Consider the following 24,712-nt stretch of genomic DNA (forward strand, 5'->3'; position numbering starts at 1 on the left):
TATATATACACACATACAGGGCCGGCTCCAGGGGTCGGAGCACCCTGTGCCAGCCCCCTCCAGCCCGCCCGGGTTGGGGCGTGACCTAATTACCATAGGCCACGCCCCATGCATGACATTATTAGGAGGCGTGTCTGCCTCCAAATAACGTCAGGCTGGGGTGAGCCTCACTAGCTGGGCTTCCCCCAGCCCTCTGCCGTCACTGAATGGATGCGCGCAGCATCCATTCAGAGTCTCCGGGGTCCGGCACCGCCGCACAGCTGTGGCAGTGGTGGGTCCCGACCTCCCAATTTAACCACCAGCGGGCCACTTCGGCCCACGGGTGGAACAGCGGGACATTGATGTCCCGCTGAAATCGGGATGTTGGGGAGGGGTGCGCCCTCTATGGGTGGCGCCCCTGTGCTACCGCTCAGGTCAAACACCCCTAGAGCCGGCCCTGTATATATAACTAATAATAATAATAGAAGTGAATAAACCCTTTGGGTCTGATGTATAGGCCAACGAGATACAGGCCCGGGCACAATTTGTATTTTTAAAGCAGCAATAACTTCAGAGACAAAACCAGCCTGGTTTTGTCGTTTTAATAATTGCTGCTTTAAAAATACCAGCTAACTCGCTGCCCTATCTTGCAATGTGTATGGCTTGATAACTGGACAGATGGCCAAGAATGATCCAGTCAAGGTCAGTTGGACCATTCATGGGCATCATGAGGGTGGAAGATGACCACTAATGCTCAGCATGTGAAATCTTCTGACCACAACCACAGGAGGGATCTGGCTAGTCCAAATAGACCAGTCTTGTCCAATCGGGGTAATTACACGTGTTTTGGCGAATTGGGCACGGAGGTTTGTTTCACTCAGGTTTAACAGCAGGACTGGCCCATGTGTTGGCAGCATTACTCAGCGGCAGGCTTCACTCAGGCCAGGCCTCCCAAGTGTCCTGTTTTATTTGGGACAGTCCCAGTTTGATGGCTCAAAATTGGGAGGTACTTCCTGTCCCATACACCACTGCTCTGCAACAGTGCACAAGTGTTTGGTTGGGTGGTGACATAGGGACAGCCTGGCGTTAGGGATGGCCACTGAAAACCGATGGCGGGATTGCGATGCCCGCCCACATCGCATGCTTGTTTCTGTTAGCTGTTGACCTGATGGTTAACTATGTCCACTCAGCCGCTGACAACTGGAAGCGGTGTCCACAGCGTAGCTCCTTCGCGCAGGCACACATTTTTTAACCTACTGGGTGCATGCTATTGCTCCCGCGACTGCGTCCTTTGCCACGGCACAACTGCAAATTTACGCTAAGTGGCAGCCGGTGGTATTCGTACAGAGGCATCCGCCACTGTGCGCATTAAGACGCACTATCAAACATTGTACCAGCCCTGTGGAGACGCAGATTATCCGTCTGTACATGGCTGCCCTTTTCAGTGCAACTGCAACAAATGTCGCTGACCGTGACACGCCCGCTTCTGGCTAGCCACCCACGTCAACACCGAGAAACGCCCACTGAAATTGCCTCCCTCCCATTATGCCATAATGGTCTGTGTGAGTTTGTGGAGTATAGCCATCGCAAGGCAACTGTCCAGAGTGCCTGGTTCAGAGGTAATGATTATGGCAGGCTCCACCCACCCACACAAAATGTCAGGCTCCACCCACCCACACAAAATGTCAGGCTACACCCACCCACACAAAATGTCAGGCTACACCCACCCACATAAAATGTCAGGCTCCTCCCACCCACACAAAATGTCAGGCTCCACCCACCCACACAAAATGTCAGGCTACACCCACCCACACAAAATGTCAGGCTACACCCACCCACACAAAATGTCAGGCTCCACCCACCCACACAAAATGTCAGGCTCCTCCCACCCACACAAAATGTCAGGCTCCACCCACCCACACAAAATGTCAGGCTACACCCACCCACACAAAATGTCAGGCTACACCCACCCACACAAAATGTCAGGCTCCACCCACCCACACAAAATGTCAGGCTCCACCCACCCACATAAAATGTCAGGCTACACCCACCCACACAAAATGTCAGGCTCCACCCACCCACACAAAATGTCAGGCTCCTCCCACCCACACAAAATGTCAGGCTCCACCCACCCACACAAAATGTCAGGCTCCACCCACCCACACAAAATGTCAGGCTCCACCCACCCACATAAAATGTCAGGCTACACCCACCCACACAAAATGGCAGTAGATGGCTAGCTCCACCCATCCAATCAGAACATTAGTCTGTTGCAGACTCCACCCACAAAGACCGATAGGGGTGCAGGATAAACCCAAACACACTGAGGGCTAATTTGTTTACTGAGCAGTTTGTCAACGCCGCCAATACTAGTACTAGTCAGTGACAGTAATTTTCTTCTTCAAGAAATGACAATTGTTAATGACAAATAAAAAAAAAATTGGCCCATCTGGCCTTACCAAACAAAAAAGCAATTAAAGAAGAGCTACCTCGGTTAATTGCGTAAAATGAAAGATAGATGAACACTGCAAAATTTCCATTGCATTCCTGGTTTGTTTTTGTTTTTTTTGTTTTTTTACCTGATGCTCTTTTATATATTGCTGTAGTTAAAGAGCTTTTAGTCAGAGTCTACATCATTTCATGGGCGATAATGACAGCTGCACATTATACAAACAGACCAAAAAGAATACTAAATAGGAGAAGCATCGCGGCAAAACACATAACAAAATTCTTATGGATTTTTTTTCTCCTTCTTTATATCAACTGTCGGGTTCAGTGATTCGGTTTTCCTGTGCTCTCATCAATATGCTTTCATCATTAACCTATATTAATAGTTTAAGGGGTCTGTTTTGTCAATAAGGAGGCCTATTTATCACATAGGGCCCGATTCAGGGATGTACGCTAAAGGCACAGCTGCTGCGTTTTCTATGCAGTTGGCGTCTGAAGTCAAAAGACGACCACTGGCAGCACCATCACGACCATCGATCGAGGCTATTCAGAATGGCCGCCACACCTCCACTGCCCAGGCCAGTAAAGACACAAACACTGGCCTCAGCAGGCCTCAAAAAGGGAGCCGACATGCCCACGTTTTCAAAAGCATAGCCCATAGCTGCCCCCTCCCCCACAGGCCGCAGCCTGTCAATCCGGCTGCTGCATCCAGGACACTGCGACCGGAGTAGCAGCAACATCGCTGGACATACGCACTGTAGCTCCGACGCATGGCAAGTTTAAATTTTTTTTTTAAACGACCAACTGCGCAAATATCGCCCTAGTGTCCAGCACTGAATCAGCTCCGTAGAGCGGCGATGCTGTCTTCTGAGCCAGGGGTGACCACGGAATGGGATTGAAATACTGACTGCTCAACAGCCGCCGGTGCAAATCCCGACAGTGGAAGGCCGACAGTAGGAGATCCCGACGCCCGTTGGTAAGTATCCTAACCCTCCCCTCTCCCCCCCTAACCCTACCTTAGGGGTGCCTAACCCTAACCGCGCCCTGGGGGTGCCTAAACCTAACCCTCCTGGGGGGGGGACCTAACTCTAACCTCCCCCTAGTGGCGCCTAACCCCCCCTTCCCCTAGCCTAACCCTAACCTTCCCCGGGGAAGGGGGGGCCTAACCCTAAGTCCCCCCGGGGGTCCCTAAACCTAACCCCCCCATTCCCCGGCTAAGTGTTATACTTACCCGGCACACAACGACCAGGATGGCGGGTGTCGGTCTTCCGGCATCGGGATTATTGTATTTCGTTGCCTATCTTAAGTCCCGTGTCGGACAGGTAGTGTTGGGATTTAGACCGGTGGCATTGCGTCCGCCGGTCTATTAACTACATCCTGTGGCCACAGGTAAAAATATATATATTTTTTTAATTTTAATCCATTTAAACAAATATAATTTTTTTATTTTTTCTGTAGACTCTGAAACTGGAAGCCCCAGTAGAGGCTTCAAATTCCAGTGCGCATGCTGGAGTTTCTTCCTGTTTTTTTTTTTTACTCCTACGTATTGATGCGATTAAATCACATGATGTAAAAAAAATAAATAAATACACTGTGGTTTCCCACACGTGACTCAGCGATGGCGAATTGATGGTCTGCGTTCTCATGAATATTGGCAACTTTCCCTGTATGGAAGCCACAGGCGCACTTTGATCTAAGCTATTTAATCAGCTCAGGTTATTGCCAATGGAAAGCACCTAGAGCAGGATCCTACCACATCAATATGCGGGTTGGATCATTAAATGTAGTTCCCCAGTCTGCACACACATCGTGATTGACGGGCGATGCCTGCCCTCGTATTCCTCTATTAACTTTTAATCCGATGTGATGTCTTCGAGCCAACCAAGAGGCTGCATAGGAGACGGCAACTTTTAGACCGCTCCGATTTTAACAGCGTTAAAAGTAGAGAGAAGATGCAAAGCTATTTGGTTTAGAAAACAAAATGCTCATTAGTGGATCGCGGGGGAATCACAATTCCTTTATGCTGTTACCCTGCATACATGACGTGACAGGCAACCTGACATCTGGCTATCGCATTGTAGGAGGACATTTTCAGAGAAGGCGGATGTGGATCAGAGGACTGCAGTTGGTCTGCTAGACGGCCACGGCGTATGGTTTTTAAAATACCTCATTCGTGTTCTATAGACACTAAGGGGTGTGTCTACTAAAGTGAGAGGTTTTTAGAAATGCAGATGTTGCCAGTAGCAACCAATCAGATTCTACTTAACGTTTACCTAGCACCTTCTAGAAGTTAATAGCTAGAATCTGAATCCACTTCTAAAAACTCTCACTTTAGTAAATTTACCCCGTACTGCGTTAAAGCGCCCATGTCTATTTCATGGTATTGCTACCACAGATATATATGCATGCCACTGTATTTTCTTATAATAAGTTAGTGTAAAGTGGTTAGCAAGGCACTATCTGTGTGGAGTTTGTATGTCTTCCCCAATGTTTGCGTGGGTTTCCCTCAACACTCCACAAAAATATACTGGTAGGTTAATACAGTAGCTTCTGACAAAAAAATATGAATCTTAGTCTGTGTGTGTGCGCACGTTGTTAGGGAATATGGGGAATATTTATTAATTATGGGGATTTCGTCCAGATAATAACAATTTATTATCAACGTTTCTCGCGGTAATAAGAGATAAAGGGGTCTATTTACTAAGCAGTGTTAGGAGACAGAGTGAAAAGTGATAAGGCGCCAGCCAATCAGCTCCCAACTGTCATTTTTCAAACACAGCCTGTGAGATGACAGTTGGGATCTGATTGGCTGGCACCTTATCACTTTTCACTCTGTCTCCTAACACTGCTTAGTAAATAGACCCCTCAGGCTCGCCAGAAGGTATGAAAAACCACATGCAGGGACATGGGCTCAGATAAGAGCCCGTGATACTAATGCCATCGCTTTACTTCCCGGGTTCAGGACCGAGGAGCATTACTGTGCCTGCGCGGTCTGCTTACTGTGCATGTACATTTGGCCACTGCCGGGGAGGAATCCTACCGATCCCTCTACCATTGTTTTTTACATAATGTAGCCCTTCTGCGGCCCCCTGTACATACCTCCGGGGGTTCCATAGGTTTTGTGGGCGGCCTCTGAAAACGGGTGTTTTCTGGGCTTAAACCACAAATATGCCCCTATGCAGTGTAAACGCCACTGGGCCAGGCAGTGAGGCGAATGACTAAATATTCTCTGTAATGTGCTGCGTAATAAGTGTGCGCTATATAGTAAATGTAATAAAGAAATGGAGACGTTCTGCTTCTTATTCACACTAAACTTACTCCGTGTGCAAGTGATCATAAGGCAACGGCTCTAAACCGTGTACCAAATGCACGTGCCAGATATCTGCTGGCTTACGTCTGGCAGAGCTGCCATGTGTTATGTGTGATATAGTGCCAGGGAGTGCTGTACCCCAGGAGACTGTGCCGTGTATGTATCACGCAACCCTCCCCTCATTATGCATGGAACAGCGCCTGAGCATTCTGAGAACATTTCCTTCTGACGCTCTTAGTACATATACACTTAAAGGGACGTTAAGGAGTTTTTGGAAGATGAGATGTTGCCCATAGCAACCAGAGACTAGCTATTATCTTCTAGATCTAGAAAGTGCTAGAAAAATATTAAGTTGAATCTGATTGGTTGCTATGGACAACAGCTCCACTTCTGAAAACCCGCACTTTAGTAAATATACCGCTAAGTCTTGATTACAGAGCGATACAGTATAAAGAGACTCGTTGTAAGTCGTTATCCCCCCCCAACAGTACCATTCTTTATAGGATTGTCACATTTTCCTGGGGGAATCAGATTTGGGATGTACAATGTGTATATTGTGGAGATGAGCGATTCGATTTTACTGAAAACCGAACACATACGAACTTTGGGGGGATATCCGGATAGATGGTCGACAGAAAATAAGGTCGACATTCAATAGTTCGACAGGGACAAAGGGTTGACAGGTTTAAATGGTCGATGCAAAAATGGTCGACACATTTTATGGTTCTTCAACATTTTTAGGGTTAGTGGTTAGGCTATCGGAGGGGTTTAGGCACTAGGAGGAGGGTTAGGCACTAGGGGGAAGGTTAGGCACTAGGGGGAGGGTTAGGTACCAGGGGTGTGGGGTTAGGCACTAGGGGGAGAGTTAGGATAAGGGTTAAATTACAAAGAGAAAAATCTGTTAACCTTTTAATCCTGCCAATTTTGTTTGCCCCTGTCGACATATTACATGTCGACCTTTTGGTGTCCACCAATTGACTATCGAACTGTACATGGTCGATCTTTAATACCACACCCACATTGGGGTTCCGAGTTGAACAGAGTCCTGACTCATTTGAGGTGCTGTGAGGTGGTCAAAATAGACTTTAAATGACTGTTATTGATGGTAATAATACTACAGGAACAAAAGCAGGCCCAAGTTACATGATTGTAGCTGTTTTTATCAATATTTAAAGAAATCCGAAACTGAACCAAAACGCTTGAGGGTGGCTTTGCCAAAACATGACGAAGATTTAGAACCAAACGAATACACACGGGCGTCTGTGCCTATCGCTATTATGCTGGGAGATAAAATAAAAGGTGTTAGCAAGATTCTAGGCCAATAAAAACTCAGCCTTCATTTACCTGCAGGTTTAGCACAGCATTATGGATTAACAAGTACAATTTTATTAGTCGGACCACTCCAGCCTAATTTTCATATGCAAATTTAGAGTCCTAATCGGCTCAGGTTGAGGCAGAATCTTTAATAATAGGATTTTTTTGTTCCATGAAATCCTAAATTATGAATTCAGTGAAGAGCCAAATTATCAGCACAGATTAGTGATGTCATCAATTCAATATTCATTAGAAATACATGTATAATAAAAGTCATGGCATTCAGTGAGTTATAGATTATTGAGGTAATAGCGCTCAGTACTGTGACATTTAATACACTTCATAATATGCACAATATACACAAATGCCAAACACACACAATTGATTCCACAGCATATAATTATTTAATTGAATAGTCTATAAACTATTTTGCTGTTGTGTCTACTCAAAAGCCATTGGTGGGACTCTACATTACCACCTTGTGGTTAATAATGGTATTACAGCATCCCAAATGTTATATCTATTTTCTAGGCTGTACTCCATGCACTTGGAATCATTCTTTGACCTGTCAATCCACATTCTAGCGACCCTACTGTTGAAGCACCACAATATACCTGTATAAGTCTCCCCTGCTCGCTCTGCAGTGCCACCAGCTCCGATACCAGTCCATTCTGCCCTTTCCTTAGGCTCTCCCAGTCCACTCGCTGCCGGGACATCTGCGATACCATCTGTGCCACTTGGTCTGCCAAGCCCGCCAGCAGAGCCCTCTCCTTCCCCACAGCCACTTTCAGCTCTGAGTCATGGTCGGCCAGCGCGGACAGCAGGGAGGACTGTAGCCCCTCTAGGCGGGGAAACGGGTCTGGGCAATTAGGGTCAATAAATATACTGATGTGGGAGCTGTCGGACCTTTCAATGGTGACCAGTGCATTGGGGTCTTCCATGTTGGTGGTGATGACTGGTGGAGGCTCGGTGGAAGGAGCGTGGTAATGGTTCATGAACAAAACGGCTCCGGTGACCGTAACTGCCAGCAGGACAGCTACCGACAGCAGCACGGTACATAGGATGTAACCACAGCTTGTCCTCTGCAAGATAATGGAAAGAAATGATCAGCTAAGTGGCTGAGAACTTGGAAACTATAGCAACAGTATCACTGATTTACATATAGGGGCCATTAATGTGCACCTGTTACTAACACACAATGTAGACGGCCATCTTGTGGTGTGAACCAATATTTTTGAGAATGCGACCAATCACTTCACCAGGAACCAGTGACATCACTGATGCACAGAGGCTGCATCTGCTTTAAAATTATGCCACTATAATTTAAAAACTAGTCCAGCTGGTTATATTAAATTGACTGCGGTACTAATTTAGTCACCTGTGCTTAAGCATGGATATCCTTAAGGCCTGGACTGTAATGACGGAGTTTGGGAAACTCTGGCTTGCACATTCCAATAAGAGAGAGATCTTTCCATGATAACCTTGTGCAGCCACAAAATCATGGAAAGAAGTCTACAGTAGGGATGGCCATCGGTGGGGTGTCTATTGATGGTCACCATTGGTGATTACCATTGATGGCACAAAAACCATCTATGCTGAACCATTGATGGTTTGCAGCCCTCCATGGACACCACTGCTGAGGGCACAGCGGCCTCAAAAATGGGGACGGGGCTTAGCAGATGCTGTTGGGCGGGGCTAAGCTCCATCCCATCAAAAAATAAATAAAAATACCGGCTCCCAGTCATCCATCGATGGCAGAGAAACACTGCCAATGTCAAAACCATTAGACATTTACAGTTAACCATCGATGATGGCTAACTATCGATGATCGATGGCAGATTTAATTAGCTGCCAGGTTCCTTAAGGGGGTATTAGTGCTGGAAAACCTCTCTTATCTCTGCTCACATCGCATAGAGGTGCGAGGAAAAAATGTACATGGTTCTACCTACCGTATAAACTGGATGTGAGCATAGCCGCATGTGTGAGCAGCCTCAAAGCCATAACCAGGTAAAGTCCTGCAGTAACAATGTAGTCTGAATGGTTCAGAATTGTAAGTTCTCTGTTTGTAAGAGGATGGTTATTACATGTTGTCAGTAAAAAGTCAAATTCCCAATGTCTGTAATAAAAGCAGTGCTTTAACAGTCTGGGGTCTATCTTCTATAGGCCTGGGGTGCTCAGGCACTTGCGTAGGCTCAGTAGATCCTTGTGTATTATACGGGAGGAGGAGCACACAGAGCAACTACAGCCTTTTGGGATTACTTTTTCATTTTTATGTGTTTCGTTCTAGACCCAACACAAGCTGATTCCGCTCAGCACAATAACAATCTCGCAGGGTAATGCAATACGCTGCTTCCATTAGGGACTTGCTGTGAACGGATAATCTGCCCTGAAGTGATTTCAAAGTTACAACAACTTATAAGCCATTAAGCAGGAAATCCCTGAGGAAGCCATATTAAAGGAGCTCCTAAAATGTATTAATAGTTAACATTGAATTTTATTTCCCGCTGTCACTTATCATTTTTCTCTCACTCTATCTTTCATGCTAACTTTCTCCGGGGGGGGGGGGAAGCTATAAACTAAGTATGCGGCTATGGCGTTATGGATCATTTACCAACCGGAAACATGACGGATGCGCAATTTGTCCTTTATGCGCAAAAGTGCACCCATACCTATTTTTTTACCCCAGAGAGGAGATCCAATGGGCACGGGCGGGAGGCGTGATGAGACAATTCATCACATAGTCATAGTGGCTGACGCGCCATCGTACAGTAGTGACGACGACGCGATTCGCAGTTATCAAGGCCACACTCCGCCCGCTTCTAAAGACAGAGAATTGGAATGTGGGAGGGTTCCCAGCTCTTGGATTCCTCTAAATTCGAGAGTCTCCCAGAATTTAGGCAAGAATTAGTGCAAATAAAAATATGACTAGCGCATTTCATAGACTTTAATTGGTCTATGGAACTGCCGATCAATCTACTTCTAGCTAGCTCGATAGATCCACCTGAAGACATACGCATGGTAAAAAACAGCCTCCTGCTTAATCCATTTCAACATTTTAATTTTTCTCCTAAAGTAGTGCTTAATTCGGCCTCATTTATGACTTAACCCCTTCACTGTTGAGCCTATTCTGGCATTTTTTGGGGCTGGTCACATTCCAGCGTCAATGTCACTAATCATTTATGCAGTGGACCACGGGATTCTAATTGAGCGCCTGAAAAATGTCTGTGGACTGGATGGCATAGTCCTTAGCTGGTTCAAATAATTTCTCACCAGCAGGTCACAGAGAGTTTCTTCTGGAGTAAACTCTTCCTCACCAGTGCCGCTTCCATGTGGTGTCCCACAGGGTTCTGAACTAGCTCTTTGCAGTATACATGCTATCACTGGGTGAAATAATCAGATGTCATGGCCTGGTCCACCACTGCTATGCAGATGATACTGTACCTGTCCTTTGCTCCAGATACTGAGAACCCAATACCAACCCTAAATGGCTGCCTAGCTGAGCTCCAGGAGTGGATGATGCCAGTGGCTTGACACTTAAACATCAGGTATCAGCCACAATCAAATCCTCATTCTATCATCTGAGGAACGCAGCCAGAATCAAACACTTAGGCCCTCATTCAGAGTCGCTCGCTATTTGCGGTCGTTCGTTCAAAAACAAGGGGTGGCTATTCAAATGAACCGTTCGCTCTTTGCAGTCTGTTCACGCCTCTAAGTCTGAACGAGCGAACAAAACTTGCGGTTGTAATTTTTAAAAATACGCCCACTTGCCGCTCGCACCATACGTCATGACCGCTATTTATTAGATTAATCGAGTACATCGAATAGCGTATGAACTGCTCGCTATTTTTGTGGTTGGTTTTTTCAACCGCTATTTTGCGAGCAGTTCTGAGTTAAAAAAAAACAAGTGACGTGGTCAATGACGCTGGTGTATTAATTATGCACTCCCTTAAAACGCCCGTTTTGACCTTTAAGCATGCCTGCGTTCTAATTCCACTCCCCGTTTTCAAGCACCTTCCCCTGTTACCACCCACATACGCCTCACTCTGTCACTCAAAATAGCAGGCATTCGCTATATAGCGAACAAACGATTTTCGGCCGCACTGACTGGTTCGCGCATGCGTATTAAAAACCGTACACATGCGCAGTTGTGCGAACATCGGTCAGAACGAACGAGCGGCCGCTTACGAGCGGCTCTGAATGAGGGCCTTAATTCCCTCAGAAGATCTGCCTAAAGTAATACATGCATTAATATCATCACGCCTAGGCTAATGCAATGCTCTTTACGTTGGTCTCCCAGATAAAGAATTGCACCACTTGCAGCCTACAAAATGTAGCTGCCAGGCTATTAACCAACCAGCCCCGTTCCAGCCACATAACACCCATTCTCTACACCCTTCACTGGCTGCCTGTAAGGGTGTAGATTGGCTTACTGACTTTCATAGGCCTACATGCCCAGGGCCCAAGGTACTTGTAGCAGCTCCTGATCCCTTACTGTCCCATTCGATTACTGCGATCTGTTGATGAAGGGCTATTAACAGGATTTCCCGGAATTCATTTGGGGGTCGAGCTTTCAGCTTTGTAGCTCCGACTCCATGGAGCTCGGTTCCCCGCACAGTTCGAGAAGCCTCCACTCTAGGGTCCTTCAAAAATAGGCTCAAGCCTTTCCTGTTCACCCAAACATTTCACTAATGTCCCTTGTTAAGCGTGTTTTGTATTTTATGCTGTAAAGGGAAATGTTAAGCACGTTGAGTCCTATTAGGAGAAAAGTGCTTTATAGATAACATTATTATTATTATTATTGTTATAAATTATTCCTTGTTTTTGTTTTTTCAAAAGACTTTGAATTTCTTAAAAATAGAATTAGTGCGCTTATTTCTCCATACATGGCAAAACCAGTCTACTGCCAGCGAAAAATACGTTTCATGGCGTTTTCTTTGCCCAATCCAACAAAGTGATGTTTCCGGCGATAACACTGCCATCGCCTGAGGTAGGGCCCGGAATTGGCCTGCGATTGCTGCGTATCCTGTTCCATTGTCGCCTCTTTTATTCTGCATGCAATGTATATAGAGACACTTCATTGTTGGCTCAATTTCTCAGTAGCTGTCGTCCTGTACTACTTACATTAACAGTTGTTGAAGGGAAGTATCAAGAATACTATAGTCTAGCAAATGTCAGCCATCTTAGGAATGGTCAGGTGATTGATGAGTGTAGTGTCCTGTGTATTCTTAAGGGGAGATGGACCAAGCCTTGGAGAGGGACAGCTTGTAACTGTCATTTCATTCACTGTACTAGATAAATGACAGAAGCTGATTGGTTGCTCGGGCAACTTATCCACTTTATCTCTCTCGTGTGTATAGGTGCATCCCTTTTTTATCATAGGCTAGAAAGCACGTTCAGTAACATGGTGCATGTGCACATGTGTATGCATTAGCCGTAAATTGCATCATTGTGGCCCTGCCCCAGAGGCATAATGCTGCTAATTTATAGTTTGGCTGCAGCCAGGTGCACTAGCACACACAGGGGGGGGGTTCTGAGTATCCAGAACCCCCCCTTCCCCTGACAGACTGGAGAGAAGGCACCATCTTCTTAAGCCCCGCCCCCTCATGGCAAAATGCTGCGATTTGCGGGTCAATCGGGAGGAGGCGGAGCCAATATGACGGGATTCCATTAGAATCCCATCATTTGGCTCTGCCCCCTCCCGATTTCCCTGCGAATCCCGGGATTTTGTCGCTAGGGGGAGGGGCCTAATGCCAGTGCCAGCCTGCCAGGTCCCATCCTTATTGGGTCTGCAACCTGCAGCTGCTGCAAGGTGTGTGTGTAATGTATGTGTAACATATATATATATATATATATATACAGTATATGTGTGTGTGTGTAATGTATGTGTGTGTGTATATATATATATATATATATATATACAGTATGTGTGTGTGTGTAAACCCCTCTGTAAAAATCCTGTGTTTGCCGCTGAGGTAGGAAGGTGCAGGGGCGTGGCGCAGCAATCGCATCATTGTGCCTCTCAGTCTACACAAAGCCACCAATCCCAGCTTTGTAAAGCAGGGGCGGGGCCACGATGTCGCGATTCAGCGTGAATCGCTTCATCAAGCTACCCCGGACTGCTCACTGTATTTGGGAAGTGAGAGGGCCGGAGAGCAGCGAGCCCTGTACGGGGGACTCGCTTAGCTTTCCCGGAGTCCAGGAGAGCCACCCAAGATTCCGGACTCTGCTGAATGTTTTCGGGAGAGTATGTTAATTATATGCTAATTGCAGCATTACGTTGCAGTGGGCAGGGCCACCATGGTGCGATTCATCGCACCACGACCACCGCTTAGACCTCTCTGGATTTCCCAGAGGCCTTCTTAAAAAAATAAGTAAGCATGGTCTCAGGGCAGCCAGGAAGGAAAAGAGAACATGCAAAGAGTTCCTAAAAAAGGCAGCACGGATGACACGTTCACGTAAATGATAACAAGAATCTAATTGGTTGCTATGGGCAACTTCTCCACACCCTCTTTAGCTTTGATACATCTCCCCCCATGTGTGATGCACCGATGTCCTGTCACTAGACTACTATAGGGAAAATGACTGGGGGGGTCTATTTACTAAGCAGTGTTAGGAGACAGAGTGAAAAGTGATAAGGTACCAGCCAATCAGCTCCCAACTGTCATTTTTCAAACACAGTCTGTGAGATGACAGTTGGGAGCTGATTGGCTGGCACCTTATCTCTTTTCACTCTGTCTCCTAACACTGCTTAGTAACTAGACTCCTATTTGTGAGAGTACATTATGCACGAAATGAGAAAAGTAGTTTAGTAGGAAGCTCTTAGAGTTGTGAGATGTCTCATAGCAGGAGACAAGCTGTCACACTCCTGTTCGCCGCTGACTGTCAGACAGGGAGCGAGGGTGTCTCTCGTCATATAAGGGCAGCACACGAGAGGAAGGACGGTGGATACACTGCAAAGAGGGGGTGTCTCTTGTTCATGTTGCCTCTATCAAGCAAGCCTGGTCCACGCACCTCAATGTGACATGTCTCATTAATACATTTATTGTCGCTGCCTGCGGCTGAACTGTCACACTGTCATATCTCCCTGTGTCTCCCTCCCACAGGTGGTCTCTCCTTGTACAAAGAGAGCTTCTCTCCCTCAGATTTCATCCTCAGCTGCTGGCGGTGAGCAATTCTACATCAGGCTGCTGAGGTCTCTGCGAGCCCCCATATAACCTCTCCCTGGCGCAGCAGACATCCAGAATGGGTAGGATGCAGCAAGTCTGCCAAATACGGTAACTTCTCCCCAACACCGCTTCCCCCAGACAATAGCTCCGATTCCTGTGCAGCTAGAGATCTGATTTGTGCACAGTTAGGTTTGCATCTGAGTTAGGTTATGAGGTTATGTACAGCAGAAGTCAGTGAAATACATACCAATTTGGACAGGCAACCAGAAATAATTTGGGCATCACTGGCTTGGCCCCCTAACCTTCAAAACGGATGCACAATACTCTCAGGGTCTTATTAATGAAGCAGTGAGGAACTTATTTTTTTGCTGGTGGGAAAACAGAAAACTCTCTTACCGCGCCATTTATTAAAGGGTTAAGGCTGGAGAAACCAGAAATTTTAACCCTTTTGCCGCCCCTGTCCCCCCTAAGATCTTCAAGGAAATGGTGGAATCCGGCAATTTATCAAACGGCAAAAAGCAAAGATGGGCGCTACCTAATTCCGGTAATGGATCCTTCCCAGGGTAAACAACGCAGGGGGTCTATTTACTAAGCAGTGTTAGGAGACAAAGGAGCTTATTCAGACCCAGACTCTAAGCCGCGCTCTCACGCAGCTAAAAGGGGCCGGGTATGCAAATGCCGCGATCGCACTGTCTGGTGGATGGACGCCCTCTATGCCTTAGAGAGCGACGGCAGAGCGATCGCACACCAGTATAAAGACGCCCACTTTTCTCTCTTAGCACAAGTCATCTCCAGGAAGTGGGTGACTAATCGGTGACATCGAGAGCCATCGGAGCTGCACGCAGCGCTTGAGGTAGACCCTACCCCACCGCAAGCACTGCGATCACTGCAGGCTGAAATACAACCAAGTGACGTGTACAATGACGCTACTTTGCTAATTATGCACACCCATAAGACGCCATTTTGATGCCAAGACACGCCTGCACCACTCCCCCGTTCACAAGCACCTTCCCCGTTACCACCCACAAACTGCGCTGTCACTCAATATAGCATCCAGTCTGTGTACTACGAGAACACGATTCCCGATACGCATGCGCAAAGGTGCGATAATCGCCCATGGCGTGCGTTCACAGCTTACCGAAGGGGTCTGAATCAGGCCCAAAGTGAAATGAGATACGGTACCAGCCAATCAGCTCCCAACTGCCATGTCACAGGCTGTGTTTGAAAAATGACAGTTGGGAGCTGATTGGCTGGTACCTTATCACTTTCTTATCACTTTTCACTCTGTCTCCTAACAGCTTAGTAAATAGACCCCTTAGTTTCGCTGTGCCACTTGCGCATTTCACGGTAACCCTTCGCCAGCGACATTAGGCCACCAGCAACCGAGAAGAGGAGGCTGCTAAAAATGGAGACACCGCCACATGGGGGGGATGTAGTCGGCAATCCCGACAGTCATTATTTGGCTTGGGTTAGGTTTAGGCACCAGGGGGAGGGTCAGGCGAAGGAGGGGGGGGGGATGAGTTAGGTTACTTATCAGCAGGCATCGGGATTCTGTCGGGATGCCACTGTCGGCATTCTGACCGCCGGGATCCCATACCCAACCCCGCACAGGTTAGAACTGGTGATTACCGGAGTTACTCACAAATGTATTGCTGCAAGAAACTCCATCCTATATATATGATTCCCAACCTCGGTCCTAAAGGCACACTAACAGTCCTAGTTTTGGTGATATCCATGCTAAAGCACAAATGGTTTAATCAAAATAACTGAGGTACTAATTAAGTTGCCTGTGCTCAAGTATGGCTATCCTTAAAACCTGGACTGTTAGTGTGCCTTGAGCACCGTGGTTGGGAACCCCTGCTATAGATCAATAGAGCTCCTGATCTCAGGGATAAGTGACATCCATGTATTTAATCAATGAAAGAAACCCCTATCTGTAATAACATGATCAGCAGGCACATTTACACGCTATAACAAACGCATCTGGCAATGGATCAGCCAGGAGCTGGGGGAAGTCACATGCGGCACTGAGGCCACCTGTTGCCCATCACTGTGCTAGTGACAGTCACTGTCTTGCTTGGCAGGTATAAAATATTCATGAATAAGTAGCTGCCGAGGGCTGGAAGGCTGAGCATAGAAAATGATCAGGAATAAGTGTACTGCATCAAGAGTGCGTCTGTCAGGGCAGTGGTGAGACTTCATTGATCCTCTTCCTGATGCATCTGTTTCTAAGCAGGTGTTCCGGATAAATAATGGATTTGGTCAGTTTAGCGTGGCGACACTTAGGAGGGACCGCCAGCTAGACGGACACAGCCTACAGAAGCTATGAGGGACTTGGGGGCCCATTTATCAATAATCACATACTCCATGCGATCTGGGTGTGATATTGGCATAAAAATCACATTGCAGTATGTAATTATACCGCCAGAATGTATCAAATAGCACGCAGGTTCTCAAACTCGGTCCTCAGGACCCCAAACAGTGCATGTTTTCCAGGTCTCCTCACAGAATTCATGAAATAATTAGCTCCACCTGTGGATCTTTTAAAATCTGTCAGTGAGTAATGAATGCACCTGTGCTCTTGCTGGGTGACCTGTAAAACATGAACTGTGTGGGGTCCTGAGGACCGAGTTTGAGAACCACTGATATAGCACATGCAGAGACCCAGCGGTGTGCTCGGAGCAAAGTGACTGCCTCAGCGCTCTCTTCACTCCTCTTCCGGAGTCTCCCGGTAATTCTTGTTAAATGTAGCCTCTCTCTATAATATATTATAAATACTTAACATATAACAATTAAGGAGTCCCCAAAAAACATAGGGGTCTATTTACTAAGCCTTGACTGGAGATAAGGTGCCAGCCAATCAGCTTCTAACTGCCATGTAACAGGCAGTCACAGGGCCAGATGTACTAAGCTCTAAAGAATTATAAACTGGAAAGTGATAAACCACCAGCAAATCAGCTCCCAACTGTCATTTTACAGGCTGTGTTTGAAAAATGACAGTTGGGAGCTGATTGACTGGTGGTTTATCACTTTCCAGTTTATCACTTTTCAGAGCTTAGTACATCTGGCCCACAGTCACTGGCGTTTCTATAATGGGTGCGGTGTGTGGGGGGCACACGCACCGCACACCTTGCATCCATATTATTTTAAACTTACCTGTCTGTGGTCCCGCGGCGGGTGTCAGCGCTGCTCAGAACACCGGAAAATGGCTGCCGCTGCCATTTTTCGGGTGTTCTGTGCATGCGCAGTAGACTACGGGCACACTCTAGTGCCCGGGGTCTACTAATACTCCGGTGGCTGGACAGCCGCGTCAGTCGGCTGCCGGCCACCGGGAAGAGAGGAGGGGGCCCCGCACGGGGAGTGCACACGGGCCCCCTCCTCTCTTAAGAGGCCCCTGCCCACAGTGTTAGAAAAATGGCAGTTAGGAGCTGGTTGGCTGGTACCTTATCTCCGTTCACTTTATCTTCCAAAGCTTAGTAAATAGACCCCCTAATCTGGTACCACACTTGTTCTAACCCACCGGCCGAGTACAAACTCTCAGCCACAATCTTTTGCTCCCGTTCCCTGTGATCCGTGCCCAGGAGACCACAGCGGAGGGATCGCTACCAGCACAGAAGACAGAACAGTGATCTGACAGCCTCGGCACAGAAAGTGCACGGCGCGTATTCCTTGCCTCGCCGCAGCTTTTAATGCATTTACTTTATAGCGCAGCAATTTAATTACTATAATGAAAAGACTGGGATTTAGTGTACAGAAGTAATTTATTTTTTACCACTAGCAAGTAATCCTGCCTGGCACCGAGCACGCATTACCATTCTGCTCCTTTTTCCGCTAGGATGGCCTGGCTCTGGCAGTGGAGGGGTTAACCTGCCCGGGCAGCAATCGCAGCGAGCCCTGAAGGGCCTTGGGTATCTCCTCTTTAGGTACATAGGAGAGACAAAGCCGCCTGTGTGACAACAGCCATGCATAATGAAACGGCAGGAATGCTAATGTCCTGCTCTGCAAAAGTGCAGATATTTTGTTGCTTCTGTGAGTGACAGCAAGTGGTATAATATAGCAAATTATCATGGACGGCTACACAAGGAAATGATCGCGCTTTACGGGGGAGAAAATGATGCATACAGGGTGAATAAATATAAATAACCTTGTACAAATCACTCAGTCCTGACAATTTTCATCCCTATAGATCCACAGATCAGAGACCAGTGTGACACATTGCGCTTAAAGGGAAAGTCACACTGTTATTCAACAGGGTATGTAGCCAAATTATTAATGTGTGCGGCCATTCCCGAATAATAAAGATTCCTTATCGCAGCATTTCGCGACAACAAGGAATCTGTATTCGCCCGAATGTATTATGACTTGTCACTAGGGCCGGGATGTACTGAAGGAAAAATGCGGTAAAAAACCCTGTTTTCAGGGTTTTTACCGCATTTCCATATGTACTAAGCCCCGGGCGCCCATTTATCGGTGCAGAGGGTAACGGCAGAAAAACCTGGTGTTACCCTGTAGAAGCCTATGGGCTTCTCCCCGCACCCGACGCTTCGCCGTCGCCTTGCCGCCCTGCAGGACCACACTCACCTGCTCTCCATGGTTGCCGTCCCGTGCTCCTGCTGGGTCCTCTGCCTCCTCCTCCTCCTAATCTTCCGGGTGTAGGGAGGAGGAGGAGGAGCCCGGGGCTTCCTGCACAGGTCACCAGCAGGAAGCTCCCGGGGCTCGGAGGGAGTGGGGTCCCACGGAGACCCCCTCTCCCGGCGTCAGCTGCTTCGCAAAGGGCAGCTCTGATCGCAAGAGCTGTCCTTTGCGATACTAATCACATATGTTAGTACATATGTGATTAGCAAGGTTGCGATGACTGACGGAATGGTCACCGCAACCTTAGTACATCCCGGCCAGCAGCGGGGAGAGATATTAAAGATCCCTCTCCAGGAAAACTTTGCCCATAGGCTACAGCGGGGGATGGCGTTAGTCGCGGGGGCCGAACTCCGGAATGCTTTGCATTCCAGGACTTGGTAAATCTTCCAGCTTTACAGCCTCCAATGCAGGGCTCCGTGCGTAGGCCGCACAAGGGCGCCAGGGCCCGGCTCCGGAAGAACCTCGCTTTCCCCCCACCCACTGACGTTATTAGTGTAAGCTCAGGGGGAGACAGCGGAGAGTGAAGGGGCGGAGGGGGAGGGCAGTGGCGTCAGGGCAGAACAGGACGGTGGGAGCTGAGAAACCTTGCACAGGCCCTGCTCCATTGAAACCCATGGGGGGGTGCGGCTACTTTCGGAAATGGAGGGACTGCGACGGATATGGAGTTATCTGCTGAGGTCCCTCCATTGTACATTAGGGCGATATTTAATATTCGTTTTATTAAATGATCAATGAAATACGTCAGATTACTTATGATGCTGAGATAACATGGTAATATCAGCCATATACAACATTATTACTGTGTCCCAGTGGTAGAATAATAATCGTTGCACAATACTTTGTTACTAACATGGGTTAAATAATACTTGAATGATATAGGGATGATTTACAATTGATAAATGCCTATTGCATTTCATAGTCATACGTGTCATGTTAAATCACACGAACCAGGGACGTAACAACAGGTTAGGCAGAAGGGCACTTGCCAGGAACTACATTTGGAGGGTGGAGCTGCCCGACTCAGCCATTTTGAAATTTTCATGGAGCCAGCATGTGTGACAAAGTCGCTGGCGGGATCGGATCTGCGTTTGATGCAAGGCCGCGTTAATGCGTGACAATTATCTCCTTTTGGCTAACGTAGCAGGAGAGAGGTTTCCCAATGCTGCCGATGCATGATCTACATCTCAAGATACAGAGAGCAAACAATATTTAACATGTTAGTAGCATAGGTAGTGTAGTGTCATTATAGGGCAGGGGTGGGGAACCTCAGGCCCGGGGGCCGTGTAAGGCCCGCGGAATCATTTGGTCTGGCCCTCGGAGCTTTTTTCTGCTAGCCTCATTTGGCTAGCAGGGTGTCTAGAATGGCACCCTGCAGCCAGAATCTATGCAGCAGTGCCACCTGGAGGGGAAGCAATCGGGAAGCTGACTGCCTGAATACCGGCAGCCGGCTTCCCGACTGTGATATCCCGGCAAGGGTGAAATGCCAGGCATCTAGATGTAGACGCCCGCATTTCTCCGACGCTGGGAGACCGGCGCCCGACATCCCGATCGTAGTGATGCCGGGCGACGCGAGCGGACAGCCGCCTGGAGGGAGGGTTAGGTTTAGGGCTCCCAGGGGGGACTTAGGGTTAGGCACCCCCCCGGGAGGGTTAGGCTAGGGGAAGGGAGGGTTACGGTTAGGCACCCCCGGGGGGGACTTAGGGTTAGACACCCCCCCGGGGGGCTTAGGTTTAGGCAGCGGGGAAGGGGGTGGTTAGGGTTAGGCACTTAGAGGGGGGATTAGGGTTAGGCACTTGGGGGGGAAGTTAGGGTTAGGCACCCCTAAGGAGGGTTAGGGTTAGGGGGGTTAGGTTAGTAGATACTTACCTATCCACGATCGGGATTTCCAGTGCTGTCGGGCTTCCGCTGCTTCTAACTCTGCTCTTGTCGGGCTGCCGCTGACGGGAATCGAACTGCCACCCATGCGGCCGGCGGTATTTCATACCCATTCAACCTGGAGCGTCCTTAGGACACATCAGACAGTCACACCGCTGCCCTTACAGCTCCCCGGAGCATCCTCAGGATGCTCCAGGAATTGCAGTAATCACCAGCGATTGTGGCCCCACCCCCATGTGACGTCACACGAAGGGGGCGTAGTCTGCGAATAATATCATATATATCAAAATGGCCCTCGGCAGAAAAAAGGTTCCCCACCCGTTATAGGGTCTCGCTGAGATCCGTCGGGAGCATCTTTAGCCTTAGGATAGCCACCCTCAAATTTTAACCATGGGGGGCCTGCAGCTGCCTAATGCCTGGAAAAGCTCTTCACAAATTACCTCAGCTTTGCCTTTAGGTCTGAGCTCCTGGCTCTGGATCCGTCACAAATCCTCCATGTTGTTGTGGCCCAAAGGTCTACCGTGTGCTACATTATGACACAGCTGAGTAGAAGGTTTGTCCTTCACTTTGCCTGGGGCGCCCCTAGATATGGTAGCGATAGGGAGTTCTTCCTGACTCCAGTAGAGAGAGTAGGAGCCCTCCTGTATTCTACCCACTTCCCTATTGAAGTGGGTGGAGATTTGTTGAGAACCGTTTCATCATAGTTCCGACCCCCACACACAGAGTGATGCTGTGATTCTCGGCATTATGCCATGGGGCGGGCCAGGACAATGCAAATCACATTCCCATGCCGCTGGCACTCTTGCCACGTAGACCTCCGCTCCGGGATCTCTCAAAACAGAGGTACCAAAACTCGTTAGTATGTGTTACATTTGTCGCTGTGCACGCACGTGCCAGTATGAAGAGCTGCATGCGCCTGACACTTGTGACTCCTAGCGCTTGGGGATGTGGACCATTGTGGCGTTCATATGCAGGTGCAGTACAGTAATGGTGCGTAGATGCACATTAAGAACACTTTCCTGTACACATATCTGTGGAATACGTTCCTTATCAATGACAAATTCTGCCCCTATACAAGACCGGTGCAGTTTCCCAGTTGATGAAAAATGACAGATATTGAACAACCGTCAAGACCTCCCAACATTGGAGATCTTCACAGCGGGATCGGGAAATTGAACATGGCGAAGTGGGGTCGCGGCCACACCATGGTGGGTTTTTGTTTTTGAAACTTTTATTGTTTTTTACGCCAGACGCTTTGGAGACTGATTAGGACCGAATAAGGCGCATTTAGGATCGAAGAACAGAGGGCCATCGCAGAGTGAGTGACTGGCCGTGAGCATTTAGGGGTGGTGATGGAAGAGTGGTTGGAGAAACGCAGGCGGGCCTGTCTGTTTGAATTAGGGATGTACAGGATCGGATAGGTTAGAATTTTCCCGTCAAGTTTGGATTTTTCACGCCAAAAATCGGGTCTCAGAAAGAGGCAAAACGTCATCTTTCATGGACAAACATCATCATTCCTGGACAAAAATCCATGGAAGATGATGTTTGTCCATGAAAGATGACGTTTTGCCTCTTTCTGAGACCCGATTTTTGGCGGGAAAAATCCGTACTTGGCGGTAAAATTCAAACCTATCTGAGCTTGCACAGCCCTAGTTTGAATGCCGTAGCATGGGCGTGCATAAATTAGCCACTGCGATTGCCTACGCAGCTTGTGTACTCACTGCGTGCGATGAGACTTTCAAATTCTGAGACAGGAGCTGCTGTAATTGTGCGTGAGGGGCCGATGTTACCGATGTATACGCAGGACTGGGAGGTTTTACGGATGTGAGAAGGCAGCAGTGGGCGTCTCTATGCTGGCTGAGCGGTGGCAGACATTGGCATATTTCCGCAGCTTCATTGCGTGTGATTACGCAGCTGCGATCCGTGCTGAATCTGGGCCATAGCTCCCCCACAAGTGGGCTGTATGTGTATTCTGTGCCTTCGCTTAACTCAGAACATTACAACATCCACAGGCACGGAACCCGCACAGCAGCACCCGTTCCTCCATTCATATGCAGGAACAACCAGACACATCCCCCTTCTCTACATCCCTTATTTACAGATCATGTGCAATGTTAGAATACATAATGCAATGATTACAGGCAGCAAAAGCCTAATTATTAGACCCACCATGCATAAACCATCAGGGACAGCAACAATAACATGCACACACAGCACTATTTATATTTATCCCATCACTGCACACATAACGATGTACACAATCATCCTGGTTTTTGTACCTTTGCAGGACATTTCTGGGCTTACACTCATATGCCCTGATTCAGAGCCGGACGCTCTGACAGGGCGCTCGCTCTGAATCAGGGCCGGCCTCCTTATTTTTTATGCGAGCGGCCCCCTGACCAAGACCATCGCGACCATCGCGCTTGCGACGAGACCCTTGTGGTAGGGTCTCGTTGCCGCAAGCCCCAGATAGATTTCGGCTCTCACAGAGCCGAAATCTCTCCCACTGACATCACTCGTGATGTCAGTGGGGCCGCCCCCAAACGGAGGCGTTCACATGGGAACGCCTCCGTTTGGGCAGCCACTCCCCCAGCCTGCCCACCAAAGAAGCGTGCTGTCACTCAACATCGACAGCACGCCCCCCTTGGTACGAGACACGGAGCGACGGTCTGCCCGTCGCTATCCGGGTCTCGCGCATGCGCGCAACGGAGCTGGCTTCGTCGTGTGCATGCGCACTGGGCCACCATCGACCCACTTTCGAGCGCATAGCGCTCGCGAGCGGGTCTGAATGAGGCCCATAGGACATAGGCAAACAATAAAACGTCACCTTTGTCTCTCTCCTAATTGCTTTGGAATCATGTTCTAAAACTTTTCAAGTTTCCCCTTGAAATGAGTGGGAACCTCATCTATCATATACCCGTATGTGTATGTAGTCAGGAAGCCGGTGGTCGAAATGCCGACCTCCGGCTTCCCGACAGTGAAATCCCGGCATAGGACTAATGATAGGCGTCTAAATCCTGACGCCTATCATTAGCCCCACGCCGAAATCCCGACGCCCGGCATACCAATCGTAGGTAAGCCGGGCATCGGGAGCGGATAGCCGCAGGGAGGGATGTGTTAGGTTTAGGGTCTCCCAGGGGGACTTAGGGTTAGGCAACCCCCCGGGAGGGTTAGGCTAGGGGAAGGGGGGATCAGGCACTAGGGGGGAGGTTAGGGTTAGGCACCAAAAGGGAGGGTTAGGTTTAGGGTGCGTGGGGGGTTATGTTTAGGCACCCCTGGGGGGAGGTTAGGGTTAGGCACTAGGGGGGAGGTTAGGGTTAGGCACCACTAAGGGAGGATAGAGGGGGGGGGGGGGGGGGGAGAGGGTTAGGGCTGGCCTTTATACTTACCCTGTCGGGATCTCCATATACTGGCCTTCCGGCGTCGATATTTATTCCGCCGGGCTCACATCCGGAAGTATAACATAACGATTACATTCGTAAGGAGACTACTTACCATTAGTGGTATTATGTATTGCAGCGATACATAATGACTTACAGCCGGGGAGCCTCTGGTATGACGTCAGGCTCTGTATTTCTGGGGGGGCCCCCGATATGAAGGTTCACCCCCTCCGCTGCCATTGCCCTAACGCATAGTGTGGATCGCAACACAGATGTCATACAAGGGCAGGAAGTAGAAGGTAATGGCGGCACTGCGCAAATGAGCTGGCAGGCAGCGATAAATTAGTCCACGTTTTGATAAATCGTCCCGCAGGTGAGAGTAATGCGTCACAGAATTAGGCACCAATGGATTCCCTGAGCTGGTCGCTCTCTGCTGATTCAGAGGTTCCCGCCACTCATACGCAATGCGCCGTTCACGCAGATGAGAGATTATCTGCAACTGCTCATGCCATGGGGCTGGTGAAAGTGTCGGTGGTGCGCCGATAGTGGCGTATCGAGAATCACCTGCGGTGTTACAGCGTACAGAGACGCTGAAAGTGGGCGTC

General features: G+C 48.4%; 1 protein-coding gene across 4 annotated transcripts in view; it reads right to left on the reverse strand.

The window, feature by feature from the left end:
• The window catches only part of FIBCD1 (fibrinogen C domain containing 1), a 122,663-nt gene that overhangs the window by 26,903 nt on the left and 71,048 nt on the right, over nt 1–24,712 (reverse strand). For all 4 annotated transcript variants that reach the window (XM_088453482.1, XM_088453481.1, XM_088453479.1 and 1 more), the window contains one exon: nt 7,666–8,133. In XM_088453482.1, coding sequence (XP_088309608.1) covers nt 7,666–8,133 — 468 coding nt within the window. The remainder of the gene's footprint in view (nt 1–7,665; nt 8,134–24,712) is intronic.

The sequence above is a fragment of the Taudactylus pleione genome, unplaced genomic scaffold (genome assembly GCF_031769625.1).
Source record: "Taudactylus pleione unplaced genomic scaffold, aTauple2 ptg000579l, whole genome shotgun sequence".
Lineage (NCBI taxonomy): Eukaryota > Metazoa > Chordata > Amphibia > Anura > Myobatrachidae > Taudactylus > Taudactylus pleione.